This window comes from Cyrtonyx montezumae, unplaced genomic scaffold (genome assembly GCF_038088225.1).
Source record: "Cyrtonyx montezumae isolate F1298 unplaced genomic scaffold, pur_monq_1.0 scaffold_3, whole genome shotgun sequence".
NCBI lineage: Eukaryota > Metazoa > Chordata > Aves > Galliformes > Odontophoridae > Cyrtonyx > Cyrtonyx montezumae.
The window spans coordinates 146,286,592-146,307,796 of NW_027072034.1; the positions used below are offsets into that span (position 1 = coordinate 146,286,592).

The following is a 21,205-nucleotide window of genomic DNA, read 5'->3' on the forward strand; positions in this document are numbered from 1 at the left end:
GAACTTCGCTGCTCAGCAGATACAGATGTGCTTCCACAAGCAGCACAGCACATCTCAGCCTTACACAGATGTGCAACTGTCCAATTCCTTTTATTTACTCACACAACGCAGAGACTTTTCTCTGGGAACATCTAACAAGGTGTTGGTCTTGTTTCCAGGTTTGTAATTAACTTATCAGAGAGGAGCAATTCCCAAATGAAACAAATACTGATGCAGGGAAAGATGAGCACTGTTTTTGCTGCCATTTGTCCATGGCAGTGGCTGCCACACCTGGGGACACTAGCTTAGATATCACATCCTGCCCTTTTCTCCCCTTCCCCAACAAAAACCTTCACATATGAGCGCTGCACACAGCGCACGTGACTTCTAGACTACTTCCTTCATATACCCACATGCTATGAAACAGTCCACTGTTCTCAACTGACATTGCTCAAAGATACTTTGAAATAAGCAAGGGTTCACCACGGCTGCCACAAGCACCTGCTGCAGGGAAGGGAAAAACACCCAGCCAGACGGCTCAAGAACAAAGCATCCGCATCAACTGTTAATCCTCAGTAGCTGCTCTGGGAAGCACATCCATAACAGCGCACAAAGCACTGCTATATTTTGCAAGATCTTTTTTATTTTACTTTATTTTAGTGGCAGCTTATTTTATCTGTAATGTTTGCCTGAGTCTTTTTATCTTCAAATCATTGTAAATGAGGCAACAGACACATAAATGTTTAAGGTTTTAATTGACATGTTTCAGGAAAAGCCAAACTGTACTGGAACAGCAATTAAATTAATGTTTGCTGCACCATAATAACTCAGATTTAATCCTAGCGCACTGGCAGGGAACTTGCATAAGTAGATTAGGCTGCTTTCAGTACAATATGCCAGGTACCAGAGAGCTTCAATTGGAAATTCTCACCAAGTTCAGTGCAGAAGCTCCAGGGGCTGAAACACAAATCTGTTCTTTCCCTCTTCTGCCGAAGGGGACATGATCCTCTGCTGCACTGAACTCACTGTATGTACCAGCAAACATTTTCTCCCTCTTATAAAAATGGAACACTTTAATATTAACAGTGCATAAATTCACATGTATCACAAGACAACAGGACGCTATCAAGAAAGCAAGCAAACTGGCAAACATAAGGCTGGCCCATGATTTCCAGGGTGCAGCCCATCCCTGATGATTTGCATCTTAGCAAATGAAGCTTCAGATGTTGTATCTATAAAACAGGAAACTATGACAGCACTAAATGAAAGTGGCTTTAATTAATCAGGTAATAAATATTATGTAAATTTCCAGCATCACAATATGACAAATGCTAATACTGTCACTATAAAGAAGATGGAATGAACCAGGTTACTTCACTGTCTATTCAACAACTGTGGTGTTTTGACATATCAAGTCTGAAATAACAGCGCTGCATATAGAGCTGAATGTCCACATTTACCAAAAAAACTGATGCTAAAGTGGGGGGAAGGAATAATCTGGGAAGCTATTCGGGAACTGAAAGACACTTAGCTAAGGGCTTGTTAACCAACACAGTATCTGGGCTATGATGTGGTCACAGTGCCCAGGAACCTGAAGGCGCCTAAGAAAGTAGCTGTTATCCCAGAAATGACAAGTAATAAGGGCAGAGAAGGGAGAAGTACAACCTGACCTAGCTGTTCATCACAGGGGAGTTGGATTGGATGGCCTTTAAGAGTCATTTCCAACTCAACAACTCCATGAAGTAACTACTACACAAGTAAAAGGATAGCCAGCAAATCAAGACCAAACTAGTTCAAGGAAAGAGCAACAAATATTTTGAACCATCACTGAAGATTCTGAACAGAATTCAAATAAATTCTAAGAAAAACAGCAATTCTTCAAGCTCCAGGGCTCCCCTAGCAGTGCCAACCTGTTCCTATGAACAGCTGCTTTACCCAAATACAGGCCAGGTGCTTATTATGGAACTAAATAAGGTAATGCTTACCATTTAAGATACAGCACACAAGATTCCTTCATCTGGACATCCTTTCTGACCACAAAATGTAAAAAAAATAAAATAAAATAAAAAAAGGGGGGGAGGGGGGGAATGGGCAAAGAAGAAACCTTTAGCAAGGGAATGACTGATAGTAACGTCAGAGACATCTGTGTACTGAAGATACAGCTAAGGGGACTGAGACTCAAATCTTCCACATTTACCTTCACGTCTAAGCCACCAACACTGCTATTTCCAGCTCAGCAGTTGCCCACTCACATTTCAAGAGAAACAATGAAGCAAAAGAAGTAAAAACACAGCACCAGCTCACCTGTGCGTGAAAATACATGTGACCTAACTTCTATTTAAGCAAACTATTTGCACTGACTTCTGTCTGCTTTAAAGAGCTCCCTGAAGTAATTAATCAGGAAGATATCAACCCAACTTGTTCTTTTCTTGATCCCTCTCCCAGACAGCGTAATCACAGTATAATGCTACAGTGCTTACAAAAGCCTATGAAAGGCAACCACCCTGTATAAGCAATCTAAGATTTGGGTTTTAGTTACGGAGAACAATTTGGCAGAATTTAAGCATCTGATCTCAACAAGAAACAGACATAACTCAGAATCCCTCTGTTCACACGATCCCAGCTACTATTTTAACACTGGCTTAAATACAGAAGAATTACACTGGTTACTCCTGGCAACTCTGCAGCTCTACGGATTATTTCTTCTCCCTTCATTTTATTGGGTGGGCAGTAGTGCTTAGGAGGACAGAAATCTTCCAGAGCCAAGTGGTAATCCCTCACACTCCCCATGTGAAACTTAGCCCTTTTAGTTCAGGTCTTATTCCTCATCCAAGTTTGCTTGTTTTGTCATTATCTGTAGAACAGCTGTTGTTCTTACCACATGGTTCCAGCATCACACTGTCTTTGGAAGTCACTAACAGCACAAGCAGCACAGAACAAGTCCAACAGTGCTCCTGCTTTTTCTTTTCTTCCCTCTCTCTCACTTTTTCTGCGCTTAACTGTATCCCACAGAGTTAGATCAGGAGACTCCACTTAACATCATGTAATCAACTAGCTAGCAAAGTGCTTCCCTTCAAATTGGTTTCTGAAATTGTTCATCTCTGCGTGCTGAGAAGGTGGTTGGATGAAAATAAATCACTACTTACCTACAACACATTCAGAAAATATCATGTTGGAAGGGTAGAAACACAGAGTAGTCTCAGTACGTACAATACATATGAAGGAAGAAAGGACAGATGCCTTAGGAATGTAAAGGCAAAAGAAAGGTATTCAAGACCAACCTTGTTTGAGAAGCTTGACAACATGAATACAATAGGCTTTTATTTTGTGACACAAAAATGTTCTGGCATTACCACTTGTTTGTTCCATTATCATAGGAAACAAAATCTGGCAAAAGAGCTCCATATAAGCAAAGACTGTTTGTGAAACTATACATTCAAAGAAAAAAAAAAGCACCATTACTAATAGCCCCTGAACAGGATACAAGCTGCTAAACCCAAAGGAAATGCTTAACCTTACACAGATTGAAATCTTTCAGTTTAACTCCTCTAAGCAGTGAGCATGCTTTGCGCTGCTAGAAACATGAGCTTTCAGATAACAGCTGCATCATATCTGGGTCCAAGAGCCATGCTGGGAGTTCCCAGAGTGGAACACATTCTGACTTCAACAGTTAAACTGCCAAATTGTAATTTAGATTGTACCCAGTAGTCCAAGCTCAAGGATCACAGTCATACAAGAATTCAAAGGAGGATTCCTTACACTGTTTCTTTCCTTTTTAAAAAACAATATTTAATAATTCCTGCAGCATTCTAGAAGGCAATAACATTCAGTAACTTCTGCTTAGAAGTGTCAAAAAGTTGTAAAGAAGAGTCTTGCATAGGGTTAAGCCAGCCCTGTAGCATGGCAGCATCACTGGGTACAACAGCCCAGTAAATAACGAGGTGGTACAACCCTCCAGTGAAGCCATCAGAAACTGTATGCCTGCAGTTGTTGGCAGTGGCATTTGAGCAGCTTTTGACTTTCTCTAGCTGAAAAGCAACCAGAAGTCTCCCCTTCAGATTTGTTAGTATTTTAACAAAGCAAATAAAACCTGACAGCATTCAGAAGCATGTCCAAAATTAACAGACCTGTCAACCGACAACATCTAAAAACAACAGCAGGAAGAGTGAACTCAAGTATTGAGAAAGTATCTTGAACTTTCCACAATATGGAAGTCTACTTAAAGCTTTATTCCCAATCCACAAAACTTCAAGTGTTAAATCCAAAATATTGGGGACAAGGAATTATTATTTTTTTTTCAGACCCAACAATGTAATAAGGTAACAATATTTAAACCTAGTACTTACAGGGTCTCTCAGCTCTTCATTGTCTCGGGGTGATGTTCGAGGTATTTTCACTGGGATTTCATCTCCACATTCAGTGTCAGAAGCATTTGGAGACTCTGCTAAATCAAGGAACTCATCTCTCTTGTGACCTCTGAACCTTATTTTGTCCAACTTCTTTAGCATGTTCAGCACTGCACTTTTCTGCTTTACCTTAACATGACGGTTGGAGTCTCTGCAAAAAGCAAGACATCAAGAGCTCTTTAGAAAGCTTGCAATAAGCCTAAATACATACATTCTGATAACTACCTACTTACAGCCATCTTTTCAAAAGCCTTCTGGTCACTAGAAGAAAAAAAACATTCTGCAGCTTATTTTTAAGAGGTGTTTTTTTCCCCATGATGCAAAAGATGCACAGTTTGTTCTCCAGTTGTTGATAACTTACCATCTTCCCCTACTGTTAGGGCCTTTCTCATGGCTGTTTTTAAGACAGAATGGGAACAAGTTCACAAGCTGCCCCAAAAACAACGGTTAAGAAGTCAGCTCGTAACAAGTTACTTTAAACAAGAAAGGCTTAGTTGGTAAGTCCACATTCTTCAGTTTGTTGACATGTCTAATCAAAGACATGAAAATCCATTTCACAACTCTGAATTCCCTGAAAAACTGGAGAAAAAGTGCAGCAAGGCTATCATAACACTCTCTGACTTCAGACTAAGAAAAAGGAAGGTAACAAGGATTCACTGAAGAAAGCTGACAGACAGATCCATGAAGAAGATCCCACCAAAAATTTGCACATGGTTGAATTTGACATAACCCACATTTAAACATAGAGCCAAAATCCTTAACGTACCGCTATCAACCATATTGTATGCACTGGGAAGCAGCTTTTATAGATTTCTACAGCTCTCTTTTCCATACAAAGGAGAATCACTAAATGTAAGATCACTAATAAAAAGGCAGAGCAAGCAAAAGTTTAAGTGCAATAGTGCAGCCAGCCCTTTTGCAGATCATGCAGATACCACCTCATCTGGAGGCATCGGAAACGCCCATATCTCACTCCTGGGGACCACACTTCATGTGAGCAGTACTTAAATTTAGACAAATTATAATTCAAAAGTCTTAATCATAGAATCACCAAGGTTGGAAAAGACCTCTAAGATTACCTAGTCCAACCATTCACCTACTACCGATACTTCCCCAGTAAACCACATCCTTCAGTACAACACCTGAACGTTTCTTGAACAGCTCCAGGGGCAGTGAGACTACCATGTCCCTGGGCAGCCTTTTCCAGTGCCTGACCACTCCCTCCAGGAAGTAGTATTTCCTAATGTTCAACCTGAACCTCCCCTGAAGCCCTTCTCTGGGCACACTCCAGAGCTGTGGTTTCTTTCTTGTAGCAAGGGACCCAAAACTGAACACAGTACTTGAGGTGTGGCCTCACCAGAGCTGAGTACAGAAGGGTAACCACTTCCCTGCTCATGCTGGCAGCACTACTTCTCATAAAAGCCAGAATGCCACCTTGGCTATCTGGGCACACTGCTGGCTCACGATCAGCCATGCACTGACCAAATCCCCAAGGTCTACTTCTTCAACAGTTTTCCAGCTACTCTGCCCCAATCTCATTGCCTGGGGTCGTTGTGGCCAAAATGCAGGACCCGGTACTTGGTCTTGTTGAACTTCATTCCCATAGGCCTCAGCTCAGCTATCCAGCCTGTACAGATCACTCTGCAGAGCCTCCATACCCCCAGGTACTTCCTTTCAGCTTAGTATCATCCATAAATTTAGTGAGGGTGCACTCAATTCCCTCATCCAGGTCACCCAGCAATGCAGTGGCTGATTGAGGTACAGGGCAGGTTTTTGGGAGGTTCCTGTCTCTCGATCCAAGATGGGATCCAAGTGAGAGCGGCTAGTCCCGACAGATCCCGGCAGCTCTCTGGCGTAGGCGTTGCCAGGGTTTCAGCGCCCTCGCCCTCACCCCTCAGCTGAATAGGGCTCAGGGAGGGCAGCGAAGTGTCACTACCCACTGTTTGTTTGTGTTTATTTTTTATATGTATATTTATTATTATTATTATTATTTATTTTTAAGTTATTACAATTCATAACTAAATATATTATTATTATAAACTATTTTTATTTATTTATTTGCTTCAATTTTTCATTTATTTGTTTTTATTCTTTTTTGTGCCATGGTCTCTACTAGACAGAGGGCTTGCCTTAAAAAGGCTGTGGCGACCCAGACAGAAGGTCTGCCTAGAAGCGTGGCTACACAGGTCTCTGGTTGCAAGGAGTGCCAGAGCCTGCTACTGCTGGAGGAGGGTGGCAAGCAGTTCTCCTGTGCAAGGTGTGAGCAGGTGAAAGATCTGCTTAGCATGGTGATTGAACTGAAAGAAGAGGTTGAGAGACTGAGGGCCATCAGGGACTGTGAGCGGGAGATTGACTGGTGGAGTAGCTCCCTAGAGTGCCAGAGAGAAAGGCGCCGGGGAGATCCCCCCCAGTTGGTGGTGGACTCCCTGACCTGTCCCCGTAGGGCAGAAGGGGGATATCTGAAGGATAGGGAGGGCTGGCAGAGAGTCCCTGCTCGGTACCCTGCTCAGTACCGTGGGCAATCTCCCCCTCTGCCTCCCCAGTGTCCCCAGATACCCCTAAGCAATAGATTTGCAGCACTGGATGTTGAAGAGGTGATAAGGGGTGAAGTGCAGGAAGATTCCCGCAGGAGGTCACCAATGGCAAGGCAGTCACCTCCGTGCATTGAGACTGCTGCTACTAAGAAAGAAAGGAAGGTGATCGTAGTGGGTGGCTCCCTTCTAAAGGGAACTGAGGGCCCCATTTGCAGACCAGACCCAAACCGCAGGGAAGTGTGCTGTCTCCCTGGGGCTCGGATCAGGGACATTACTAGAAGACTCCCGGACTTGATACGCCCCACCGACTACTACCCATTACTCGTAGTTCAGGCAGACTGCAATGAAATATCTCAGAGAAGTCTGCGAACTATGAAAAGAGATTTCAGGGGATTAGGGCGATTAGTTCAAGGGGTGGGAGCACAAGTGGTGTTTGCTTCCATACCTTCTGGGGCGGTGAAGGACACAGAATGGGCTAGGAAAACACAGGTGATGAATAACTGGCTGAGAGGTTGGTATAGAGATAGACACTTTGGGTTTTTTGACCATGGGGCAGTTTACTTGGCTCCTGGCCTGTTATCTGTTGATGGGACGCACCTATCCCAAAGGGGGAAACGAATCCTAGCACAGGAGCTAGCTGGACTCATTGAGAGAGCTTTAAACTAGCTGTGACGGGGGAAGGGGATAAAACAGGGCTCACCAGTAAAGAGCCTAAGGAGGCTGTGCTGGAAAAAGGGGTGAGGCAGATATCTCAGCTGAAGTGCATCTATACCAATGCACGCAGCATGGGCAACAAACAAGAAGAGCTTGAAGCCATTGTGAGGCAGGCTAACTATGACCTCGTGTCTATTACAGAAACATGGTGGGACCTCTCCCATGACTGGAATACTGGGATTGATGGCTACAAGCTCTTCAGAAGGGATAGACAGGGAAGAAAGGGTGGTGGCATAGCTCTCTATATCAGAGAGTGTTTTGATGTTGAAGAGCTCGTGGTTGGAAATGATAAAGTAGAGTGTCTATGGATAAGGATCAGGGGGATAGACTTTAGGAGTGACATCGTGGTGGGGGTCTGTTATAGACCACCTAGTCAGGATGAAGAAATAGATGAGGTGTTCTATAAACAACTCGTAGATGTTGCGCGATGGCCAGCACTCGTTCTCATGGGGGACTTCAACTTCCCTGATATATGCTGGAAATACAATACTGCGCAGAGGAAGCAGCCCTTGAGATTTCTAGAATGTGTGGATGATTGCTTCCTGACACAGCTGGTGCAAGAGTCTACCAGGGGAGATGCCTTGCTAGACCTACTTTTCACTAACAGGGAAGGACTAGTAGGGGATGTGAAGGTTGGAGATTGTCTTGGCCAGAGTGACCATGAAATGGTGGAGTTTGCTATTCTGGGTGACGTCAAGAGGGTGACTAGCAAAACTATTACCTTGGACTTCCGGAGGGCAGACTTTGACCTGTTCAGGACGCTTGTTGCAAGGGTCCCTTGGGACTTGCTCCTGAGGGGTAAAGGGGTCCAGGAAGCCTGGATGCTCCTCAAGATGGAAATCTTAAAGGCACAGGAGCAGGCAGTCCCAGAGTCCCGTAAGTCAAGCCGGAGGAGAAAAAGACCAGTGTGGATGAACCGGGATCTTTTGTTGAGACTCCAAGAGAAAAAGAGAGTCTATGTCCTCTGGAAGATGGGTCAGGCTACTTGGGGTGACTACAGAGAACTGGCCAAGATCTGCAGGCAGAAAATTAGAAATGCTAAAGCCCAGCTTGAACTTAGACTGGCTACTACTGTAAAGGAGAACAGGAAACCCTTTTACAAATATATTAACAGCAGGAGAAAAAACAAGGAAAATTTCCCTCCTTTACTCAATAAGGCAGGGAATGTAACCACAGATGATAAGGAAAAGGCTGAGGTTCTCAATGCCTTCTTCACATCTGTCTTTAATAGACAGAACAGTTGTCCACACGGTACTTGCCCTGATCTGGAAGTCCGGGACGGGGCGCATAATGCACCCCCTGTGATCCAAGTAGAGACGGTCAGAGATCTTCTCCTCCATCTGAACTGCCACAAGTCCATGGGGCCGGATGGGATCCACCCAAGGGTGCTGAGGGAGTTGGCAGAGGTGATTGCTGAGCCACTTTCTGCCATCTATCAGCATTCCTGGTTATCTGGAGAGGTCCCACAAGATTGGAGGCTTGCCGATGTGACTCCCATCTACAAGAAAGGCCGTAAGGAAGACCTGGGGAACTACAGGCCTGTCAGCCTGACCTCGGTATCAGGGAAAGTTATGGAGCAGATGATCTTGAGGGAGATCACACGACACGTCCATGGCAATAAAGGGATCAGACCCAGCCAGCACGGGTTCACCAGGGGCAGGTCGTGCTTGTCCAACCTCATCTCCTTCTATGACTGGGTGACCAGACAGGTAGATGAGGGAAAGGCTGTTGATGTAGTCTACCTGGACTTCAGCAAGGCCTTTGACACGGTCTCCCACAGTATTCTCCTAAGGAAACTGGCAGCCCGTGGTGTGGACAGGTTCACTCTTCTCTGGGTGGAGAACTGGCTGGAGGGCCGTGCCCAGAGGGTAGTAGTTAATGGAGTTAAGTCCAGCTGGCGTCCTGTTACGAGTGGTGTCCCCCAAGGGTCAGTTTTGGGGCCTATCTTGTTTAATATCTTTATTGATGACCTAGATGAGGGAATTGAGTGTACCCTCAGTAAGTTTGCAGACGACACCAAGTTGGGAGGATGTGTCAAACTGCCTGAGGGCAGGGAGGCCCTTCAGAGGGATTTGGATAGGCTGAACAGCTGGGCTGAGCTCAATGGGATGAGGTTCAATAAGACCAAGTGCCGAGTCCTGCACTTTGGCCACAATAACCCCATGCAACGCTATAGGCTTGGGGCAGAATGGCTTGAAGAATGTAGAGAGGAAAAGGACCTGGGGGTGTTGGTTGATGCTCGGCTCAACATGAGCCGGCAGTGTGCCCAGGTGGCCAAGAAGGCCAACAGCATCCTGGCCTGTATTAGAAATAGTGTAGCCAGCAGGAGCAGGGAGGTGATCATCCCCCTGTACTCAGCTCTGGTACGGCCGCAACTCGAGTACTGTGTTCAGTTTTGGGCCCCTCACTACAAGAAGGACATTGAGGCCCTGGAGCGTGTTCAGAGAAGGGCAACAAAACTGGTGAGGGGTCTGGAGCACAAGTCTTATGAGGAGCGGCTGAGGGAGCTGGGATTGTTTAGTCTGGAGAAGAGGAGGCTCAGAGGAGACCTTATTGCACTCTACCACTTCCTGAAGGGGGGTTGTGGTGAGGAGGGGGTGGGCCTCTTCTCCCTGATAAATAACGACAGGACGAGAGGGAATGGCCACAAGTTGCGCCGGGGAAGATTTAGATTAGACCTGAGGAAACATTTTTTCTCAGAAAGAGTGGTCAGGCACTGGAATGGCCTGCCTAGGGAGGTGGTTGAGGCACCATCCCTAGCGCTGTTCAAGAAGCGTTTAGATGAGGTGCTAAGGGATTTGATTTAGTAGTTGGGTAGGGATAGTGATAGGAGGATGGTTGGACTAGATGATCTTGTAGGTCCTTTCCAACCTTATGAACTTATGAACTTATTCCCTTCCTAATCATTAAAAGAAACACATCAGCTGCATTGCACATCATCACATCATCCCAGAAACCAATGCAACATGAAGAAGACAAGCAAGATATAGACAGGCATCACTTTTGACAAACAGCAAGAAAGAGGAGCCTTGGCAAGATTGAGGGTACAACACCAGAGGTAATTCCCACCTCCTAGTACAAAACCTCTTTTGAGCAGAGTGTTCCTTCTTTCTCTGCAGATTCCTCAACACTTCTGCAGCAACTCTTCACACCACGTTCAAACCAGATAGTTCCTTCAGAGCCTGCCATAACTTGCACCTCTGCCAAAGTTTATTAGCACCCTTAACTTAAACAAACATCTTTGAAACTAATACAAATTCCCCACAGCACAGCTGGATAAAGAAAAGACTTCCTTCATCAGAGTTGCAGCCCTCTGTTTAGTTTTCCTCTTCAACCTCTTGTGGTAACTCACCCCAAGGTTATTTTCTACAAACGGCTTCTCTTTGAAGTTCTATTACTTGTCAAAGCTGAGTTTAAAATAGAAACACTTCTGCTCATTCATTGACTATATGATGAAGAAAGTTGTCAGCTATCACATCCTGAACTATCTCTAGGCCCTGCTATTAATAGCAACTCAAGAACAAATGCTATCAGGGAAGTTTAAATCCTTGATAAGCACAAATGCACATTATGTTCCCTCCATCTCAAAGATCTCCATCACCATTCAGCTGATGTCACACAGTATGCAGGTCAGACCCGCAAGAAGGCAGTTCTCAACCGAACTTCTGTATCCATCACCTGTACCATCACTGCACGAAGCAGAAATGACAACAGTACATGGTATTTCTTTTCTAGTCCGTACATGCTGCCTGGTACCAACAGAGACAAACATGCCATCTCCACCCTCCTACAGACAAAGCAGTTGGCTCAGTGTTGCAGATGGGCATCTGTTCTTAGCAGAGCCAGAACCCTCAGAGTTTCTTGTTAGGGTTATGCTCATCCTCTGCTCCCAAAGTCCAGGGCTGCTGCTGGACCTTTCCAATCAGCAGGTTGGCACATACAGCCCTTCAATAGCCATTCTGAGATCTGAAGTCAGTTTTCATCTGAGAATGAATTCATACACACTTTACAAAAGCAGCAAGAGGCAACTAAAATACTGAGACAGAACAAACTCAGATACTCTTCTTCAAGCTTTGCTTTCAAAGGATGAAGAATGAAGGATCCACAAGGCCAGTGAAGAAGCTTGTACTTTATCTGTGCTGTATCTGCCTGCACTGGGACACCACTCAGGAACAAGAAGTCCAAATGGCAGCCCTCTCCTAGGCACCATTCACGTGTTTCAGCCCTTCTCATGGAATAACTGAGCCAAAAGATGAAACCAAGAACACTCTTACTGTGTTTTTACTAATGAAACATACATACCTGTCACTAAGTGTTATCATCTGGTTATCTAAAAATGCAAACCTTTGTTTTAAGACACTGTTACCCTCACTGAACAATCTCCTTAAATTCTGTAACAGACAGGATAACAAGAAGATCTCATCAGTGCATTAATTCCTTCAAGTATTATTCAGTAAGTCAATCCTTAAATGATTAAATAGCAATGAAATACAATCCTAGGCATTTTTGTAAAGTATTTAAACAAGAAGCCGTGATACAGAAATATATGCTAAATTATAATTTTAAAACAATACCATCATCTTGTCTACACGTTGCTCAGATGTAACAGGCTCCCAGATTGCTTAGCTATATTAGAGAAGAAAAACCTCAGCTTGCCAACAAGAAGCTCCTACAGAAGCTCATTCTTTGGCTTCAAGCCAAACATGTGCTCTGAGATAGGCTTTTCATGTCAGCAGCCTATTCCTGTAATGAGCAACTTTTTCATTTTTAGATGAAGATCGATAAACATGGCAACATTTCAATAGCTTCACATTCACTAGAAGAAAAGCTTCTCAGAGATTTTGTATTTCAAGTGACTCAGATGAAATCTAGCTAAGCATGAGGAAGCAAATAAGTCTTTGCAAAACATTAAGAAACCTATTAATAGGTCAGAATCTGGTCTTGTAAAACACAGTAACTAAATACCAAAACACCTGTTTCAGCACCACAACTATTCACCCCCTTGCCCTCTCCCAGCTCCCCATCCATGGCCCAGCCCCAGCATGCTCAGCTCTGAGTTTCAGACTGTTTGAGTTTCAGACTAGAGATCCCAGAGCAGTAATATCAAACCTGACAGGCAGCTTAGTACATGCAGAGCTACAAGCAAGAATGCAGGCCAGCAGTCCCCTGTTCTAACTGACCATCAGCAGAAAGAAACAACTATTTTAACTGTGCGCACTGCAAATGTGCATAACACTGTTGTGCATACAGTGGCAGTTGTTCACACTAGCATACAAAAATAATACAAATAAGACTTAAGACTGGTATCATCTTTATAAATTATTAATTTGAGCAAAATAGAGGCAAATTCCCTCTTGCTAGACAAGATTATTTCTGAAACAAGCACTGTAGCATTAATGCAAGCAATGAGCGATCTTTCCCACGTCCAGCTCTGTCATGCAGAGCACAGGGTGCAGCACAGCAGACGCTGACTCTGCAGATTGATTTAGGTCCAACTTCACGGCACCACAGCCAGATCTCGTAATACTAGCAGACCCTCTTGTCATAATACGGTGTAGCTATCTTACAGTAACGTGCTTACAAACAAGGCTATTCGGGCACCCAGGTTTTGGTTTTTTTTTAAGAAGGTGGCTTTCATTTCTCTTGTTGCAATAGCAAAGGTCATATCAGCAAAATTAAATACCAGCCTGTTAAAATTATCCTGGCTCCCAAATCATCCAGTAACAAGGTAGGCAACAGCTCATGTACTTACTTGATGAGCTTGGTCAGGGAAAAACGTCTGCGGTTTTAACATTTAAAAGGAAGCAAATGCTGGAACACCAAAACCACCCTTATTTTTTTTTCCTCCATTGCCATCAATACTCTTCAGCTAAAGCAAAATCTCAGAGGCTGATGTTTTATTCCTTTTACAGAGGGCCAGAGATAAAATGACTTTATTTGGACCCAGGATTAAAACCCTCATTTAGCACCAAAATAACCATCAGACTTTCATTTACGCTATCAAGACTCCAATCCCCAAAGCAACATACGCACACATTCTTAATGTTTGATATGGAGAAAAATTCAAGTTTTCCTAAACTTTCTAATAAAAGCCACAGAGATCTGGAGCAGCCTTCCTGCCCGTGTTTCCAGAGCAGCTTCAGCACAAAGATAGCCGTGAGCTATCCATGAGCTGCAGGCAGCTGGAGAACAACCAGAGCCAGCCTGCCCACACAGCCCAAGGGTCAGCAGTGACAGGACTCGCTACTATGGAAAGAGTCTCACCTCATCACACCACTGCTCCCCCCCATCCCAATAAACTGACAGATTTTTGGCAGGTCTGGAGCTAACACCAGCAGCCCTCGCTGCCCTGTGGAAGAAGCAAACATGATCTATCTCCACTTGCCTGAATGTGGAAGACTCGTTCCCCTGCAGCCTCCTGTGAGTTGCTGAAGGGTTTCGGTTTTCTTTTCTCACATCCAGACTTTGACACCACAACATGCCGAATCTGAATACGTGGCCTGCTAGACCAGGCAGAGATGTTGCAACTAAAATCTGATGTACACTTTGTCAGAGAAAGGACTCTGCTTCACAACCCTTGCCATTTCCTCATCTGATAATGAAATGCAGGGGCACTACACAGACAGCATCTCCTTGGCACACATTCATCGGGACTCCGAGGAGAAAAAAAAAGAACACAAAACACTACAACATTATAGATGAACTTTATACCAAATCAAAAACACCATACCAAACTATGGCTCAGTGGAGCAGCCCTCAAAGCACCTGTGTTCCTATTGCTAGAAAAACAGCATTTCAGAAAGCTAAAGATATTAGAGCCAAAAGAGATCTAACATACCCCCGCTTCACATCTTCACATTTCATTTTCCTTCACATTCTCCTTTTAATCTCAAAATGTCTTTCTACAGAAGTCAGGGAGTTCTGGCATTCAGTAAGAGCTCAACTGTGTGCGTGTGAACAAACACAGGCAGTGTCAACACCAGGACATTTCAGCCTTATCACGAGGGAGGGACATGCAAATGGAGGGAGTGAACAGCATCAGGCTTATTTTAGGTATTCACTTCTTTTTCAGTGAAATGCTCTTGTGTATCTTCTTGATAGGAAAGCAAGGAAACCACAAGATATGTGGATGGTTCAAACATGTCAGCTGATAGAGCGCTGAAAACTAAGGCTTGTCATGTTTTCTTCTGAAAGTGTCTAATTAAAACAGGAACCCTGAGTGGAACACCTACACCTACAACAGATTTAAAGGGCAGCTCCGTACAGAGCTTTGCACAAAAACTGCCCTCTTTCTACATACATTCCTCCCACTTTTCTTTTTAATGGGTAGAATCTCAACTGAAGCCATTGTCTGAACATTTTGTGCTTATTAATATTTCAAAAACTTTAACCAGAAAAAGATCGACTGACTGCACTGTGAGATCCCTGACTGTTCAGTTCTCCCTCCCCGGTGCACACAGTTCTCCCAGTTTGATCTCCAGAAGGTTCAAATCTGTTCAGAAAACCAAACCTTATTTACAGCTTCTCTTGAACAGCAGGAAGTGGTTTCGTGCAGATAAAGACAGTACCTTTCTTGGCATTAAGCTCAACTGAAGAAGACACTGAAAGACTAAGGAAGAGGGGAGGCACAAACTTCTCCTAACACAGCCCGGTCCTAAATCCCTCTGTGGAAACACCCATCTCCCCTCAGACCTACCTCACATGGCACCACGCAACACATTCAGCTCTCTTTATAGAGCTATGTCACTGTTTCCCCAAAAACTCAGGCACCAGCCAGCACAGTTCCCTTCCTTCCAACACCCAACCCACATGCTGACCAAGAGCCTCAGAAAGGAACGCTTTAAGCAGGCAGCCAGTTTCCGAAAGCTATAATCCACGCATGCCATCAGCATTAGGAAGAAGGCCACGCACTTTATACTTGCTGGAAACAAACTGCAGTCCTCTGGGCCAAGCATCCAGTCAGACCAGGCAAAAGCAGCACAGAAACACCTTCCAAAAGTCACAGAAGTTGCACAAGTGCCCTCAATTTCTCACATCAACAAACAGGCAGGACTTGACCTTCTGAGCTTAGCTCTCTCTCCAAATGCTCAACTCACCACAAGCTCATCCAGAAATTAGTCACTGTCTTCATGTCACAACCTGCTACAATCTTCCCCAAATTATCATACCCTGGCCCCACACATGATGCATCCAGCACAAAGAGCAAAATTATTTTCTGAGTAATGCCAGTCAAAAGCATCCAATCCATCCAGGGTCAGGAATCCTTAAAACACTACACTTGTATGGGGTCAGCTTTGTTGTTTTTTTGGCATAAGAGATTATGTAATCATTTAGGTTACCTACCTAGAGTAGGAAGAAATATGCTGGTTAATTAAGATTCCCTTCCCCCCCTCCAAGTTAAAAGAAAGATGAACAAGGAAAATCCAGCCAGAATATTCTTGCCAGCATTAAGGACAGCTTGCAGAAGAAAGCACCCAACTCCCACAGCACTCGATTAACATCAGCTGGAAAGAAGCAGGAAACTGTGTCTGGATGTGTTATGTGTTACAAGCTTTATTAGATGCAGCTATTAATTACCAACAATTTAAACCATCCACTATGGGAGGACTGGGAGAAAAGTGGAAAATGTGTAACATCCACTACAGGAGAAACCCAGACACAGGAGACAGAAGTTTAAAACACCGATCTTGACTGAGGTGAGGTTGTCACAGCAACCATAGTGCAGCTTCATGAATATGGATTACTCTGAAATCTATTTTTTCCAATAGTCTCATGTGTCATTCAGCATCCAACATAAAGCTGCCTAGGAGATGGACCAAGGTAGTACATACAATAAGGAGGGGCGGGGTGCCACAGAACACAGCTGCATAACACCAGGCAGCAAAACGTGGCCTCAGTTCTGGACCTTCACAGAGTTCTGCCAGCATCTCTCCACAGAAGAAGGAATTGCTGCTCCCACGGCTATGGACAATCCCCAGCCAGCTGAAATGTGGGGGTTTGGCTTGATCACCACTGTAATACTGTGAGATGCACAGAGCGGACAAAAAAACACCACCACCATACACATGTACCTACCCAGATCACCTGTCGGTGTGCGAAGAAATCAAGAGCAGTGACAACTGCAGCTGAGTGGCTCTCGAAGGTGTGATTTGTACTTAATAATCCAGTTGGAAGAGTTCATCTCTCAAAACACACCTCCTCTGAAAACACAGACACCTTACTTCCTCCGTACTACTCTCTCATCATGAAACAATACTAGCAAGATACATTAAATTAATCCCTCTGTAAATTGATTAAGTGTCAATTTTAACTCCTGGACTAGGAAGAAGCTCATTTTTCTGGAGGCACTTGTGAGAAAGTGAAACATTTACTCTTCCCCCTGAAGAGCAACCACCAAAAATACCCTGCCAGAAAATCACTTTGCCTGCAGAGATGAGTTCCAGTGACAGGCAGAGCCCACGGATTGAAACCACAGGACAGCAGGCAGCTTCTCAGCATCTGTGTTTACCAGCTCACGTCCTGCCCCCTGAGCATGGCAAATAGTCTGTCAAAAGAGGCAGCATGTAGCAAAAGAAATAACAGCTGGTCACCCTCCAGCTGAGCACTTCCATCCCGGTCAGCAACTCCCACCAGCACCCACTGGAGCTTTCCCCTCAGGGCCTACCCCTGGCCAAGCGCAGCCCGGGCTGAAGGCAGCTCCAACGCAGCTGACAGCAAAGGGCAGCCCGCACTCCTCACTTCTGGCAGGGCCTTTCTGTCACTTGGCCGCTCAATGCCGTCTATCAGTTCACTGCTGATCCAACTAATTTTTGTGTTTGCTTTCTGGCAGGGTCGGTTTAATTGGAGCAGACAGCCATTCAGCCTCACTCACAGTTGCACACATTATTAGAGCCCTCACCTCTCCAATGAGGTTTATGGTCATGGGCAGAGTGAAAAAGTATCCTGTTACAGCAGCCACCTGCACCCAAATCAGGTTCAACAACCACGCAACCTCACCCTGAAACCAGCCTTTATGATGCCGCCCTAAGAGAACTTCCAGAATCAGGCCCACAACAGAGCTTCAGTTCCTCCTCTGAAGGATGGAACATGTCACGCCTTACCACAGACAGAATGCATTTGTCACTCTTTCAATGATTTCTGCAGGCTGGCCAGGGGCACTGGCTGTGAGGGTGGGAGGAGCACCAGCTCAGCAGCAGCCTGCAGGGCTGCACGGCCCCTGCACAGCTCAGCTCCAGCACAGCTCAGGCAGGCACGGAGCTGGGACAAAGCACCTGAATTTATTATGAAGGATGGTCACTGCAATGTTTATAAAGCGAAAGCCCTGTTAGTTCCTTCAAGTAAAAACAAGCGCAAGTTGTCAAGGCCAATGCAATTAAGCCTGTGGAAATACACAGTCAGCACTGAACGATCTGAACAGCACAGTCATCATCTTTTAATGATAAATACAGATAAATTAAAGGAGTGTTGTGACAAAAGGCACCATGAATGGTGAACCATACTCCAAGCTAAGAGAACAGCCTGCCAAGGTCGGTCTGTGCAGGATGGTCTGGGGCCTCTCAGCAGCAGCTGAGTACCTCTATTCGAGCTCACCCTGTAATCTTCAGCAACAGAACAAAAGCATAAAACCTGAAGTACAGTTTGCAAGAATGACTACACAGTCACTCTGTTATAAATATTTCAACTTTCTATTCATTAAAAATATAAAAGAGAGAGCTAAAAGGCACACTTTTGAAGCAGGACACAGCTCATGACTAACGCAGTGATCCTCGGCTCAGCACAGTTGAGAGCATGCAGCTCACTGCCAAAACACAGCCTGTCCCAGCCCTTACCAACAAACACCAGCAGGGCCATGTCTATGCCCTTGTCACACTGGGCACTGCTATGCTAGATACACAAGGACAAAATGAACTCCCATAGCTTTTTATTCACTAATCAACTATAGAGTTCCCTCAAATCACTCAGCTATTAGATAGGGGCACCTCACTGAAAATAAGGCTATGGGAAATAATACAGAGTGTAGAAAGATGGTCTGTTTTAGAGGCTCTCCTCAATTTAGAGAGAATTCAGCAAAAACCAACAATAACAGTTTTATGAGTAACCAAATTATCATGAAACCATGTAGATGTGAATTTTCACAGAAACGTTTGAAGGATGTGGTGATTCTAAGCACAGCACTGCTGAACTTGCTTCTGCAAACCTGAGCTATTCCACTGTCATTTGAAAGATCAAATCCTCTAAAATGTCCATGGTATAAAATAAAACGTATCAAAAAATGCAAGTATTTGAGCTGCAGTGACCAATGATGGACACAGCCAAGGGAAGGAACCAAGCCTTTCACCAACCACCAGTAGCTCTCCAACCACTGTACATTCATAATAATAAAAAATAAAAACAGAACAAAGACCAAAAAACCATCACCTCCTCTTCTCGCAAATAAAGAAGTTTTTAGTACATGAAAATGAACTGCAGTGATATGGCCGGCACATCAACAATACCCATCGCTACAGTAAAGAATCCTCAGCTTAATTCCTACTGGCACTGAGCTCATATGGAATGTATATAATCCCCAAATCCCACATTTCTAGACTAGAAGCAGGGCTGCTTTTCATTCTGCTCCTTTCCCCAACAGAAACCTGAAAATGCTCTTCCAGTTAACTCTAAAGATAAACGATTGCACAGATTAAGAAACTTCATAGTCTTCAAATTCCCTCATCACGTCAACTTCTAAATGAAGATACGGTGAAGTACTGTGTAAAAACTTGCAAAGATAATATGCAAAAAGGCACTGTGTTAAAGAAAGCACGCACAACGCATGCAGGAGGAATTTGTCCAAATAATTTAACAGAAGAAATAACAAAGAAGCTGCATACAGTAGGTCTGTCTTCCAGCAACAGCTTCATTTCTGGCACAGTCTGTACTATCCAGCAGCTCCTAAGAGCCGTGTAAACTATTCCTCCAGATCTTTTCAAAGAGTTTGAAAAGATCAAGCTCTAACCGAACTGATGGAAAAGTGAAACAGGAGCTACTGTGGGCAGAACTTCATCATTCCCTCCTTCTCACGCACTCAGCTTGGGAAGAGATTGGAGAAATCATATTTCCAAACTCTGTCACATAGAGGGAATGCTGCAATACACAGGAAAGCATTTTACTTGTCCTGTAGGTGTCACGGACCTCTTCTCCATAACTCTTTACGTAAATACATTTGCACTTTGGCACATTTGCTATAAACAAAATTGATTCACTGTACCCAAGAGTTTTGACTTCTGGATTGCAGTCTAAAATAACTAGATCATTTGAACAATAATGACTTAAAACAATGAAATAAGGTTGGAAAACTGCTTTCAAGCTAGTACGTTACAGGGGCAAGCCTCCATCTGATCAAATTTCAAACTGAATCATTCCCTCAGCATACAAAATACCTATTCTTGTCTTCACACATAGATTAGTAATCCTGAATTTAAGTAATAAAAACTACTTTTGCTTTAGGTTGTTACAAGCTGGCATACAGGCATACCAGGCAGTAGAGCATCCAACCCTTTGAGAAAATAAAAGAGCCATTAGGAACATAATCACCCATTATCCTGTACATTAACTCTCTCTGTTAGTTAATTGCCTGGGTATTTCATCATAACTGCAGACCTTTCTGTTCATGTACTTATTTTAACATTCTCAGGACAGCAAAAATCAGTAATCGCTGCCATTGAGACCGATTCTGCCAAGAGGCACTGACAGCCTGTCATCTGTCAGCATCTCCTCCACCTTCTCTCCCCATAACCCTTGCACGTTCAAAAATATATAAATAACTAAAGCCAATTTTGGCCTTACCACTAACTACATTAAGCAGAGGACAGACACCAGAAACCCACACTTGCTCACAACTGTGACTCGTTAAAGAATCAGGGGGCAGGTAAGTATAAACATTAGCCCCAGCAGAAGTTGTTCCCCACTCGCCAGCAGTTACAGACAGAGGAGGACATGGGCAGGGCTGGGAAGTGAGACAGTGAGACCTACTGACAGGAGTGCATCCAGAGGAGGGCCACAAAACTGATCCAAGGGATGGAACACCTCACCTATGAGGACGGACTGAGAGCTGGGGCTGCTCAGCATGGAGAAGAGAAGGTTCCAGGGAGACCTGGGAGCGGCCTGTCAGCATCTAAGGGGAGCTGTAAGAAGGAAGGGCACAGACTCTTTGGCAAGTTCTGTTGTGACAGGACAAGGGGGAAATGGTTTCAAACTAAAAGAGGGAGATTTAGACGGAATATAAGGAAGAAGGTTGGTTTTGTTTTTTACAAAAAGAGTGGTGAGGCAGTGGAACAGGTCGCCCAGAGAGGTGTTGGATGCCCTGTCCTAGGTGACATACAAGGTCAGGCTGGATGGGACTCTGAGCACCCTGATTTAGCTGTGGGCATCCCTGTGCATTGCAGGGTGGTTGGACTACACGACCTTTAAGGGTTCCTTCCAACTCAAATGATACAGTGATCTTATGAAGTGCAATAACCTCAGAAAGAATGACAGAGCATACAAGTCAGGCACTTGTAAGGAAGCAGAGGGTAGGGGAGTAAAGGAAAAAAA

The 21,205-nt window shown here is 44.3% G+C and overlaps 1 protein-coding gene across 2 annotated transcripts in view; it reads right to left on the bottom strand.

Moving 5' to 3' along the window:
* GRAMD4 (GRAM domain containing 4) overlaps positions 1–21,205 on the bottom strand; it is a 79,559-nt gene that overhangs the window by 47,166 nt on the left and 11,188 nt on the right. For both annotated transcript variants that reach the window (XM_065743562.1, XM_065743560.1), the window contains exon 2: positions 4,326–4,536. In XM_065743562.1, coding sequence (XP_065599634.1) covers positions 4,326–4,536 — 211 coding nt within the window. The remainder of the gene's footprint in view (positions 1–4,325; positions 4,537–21,205) is intronic.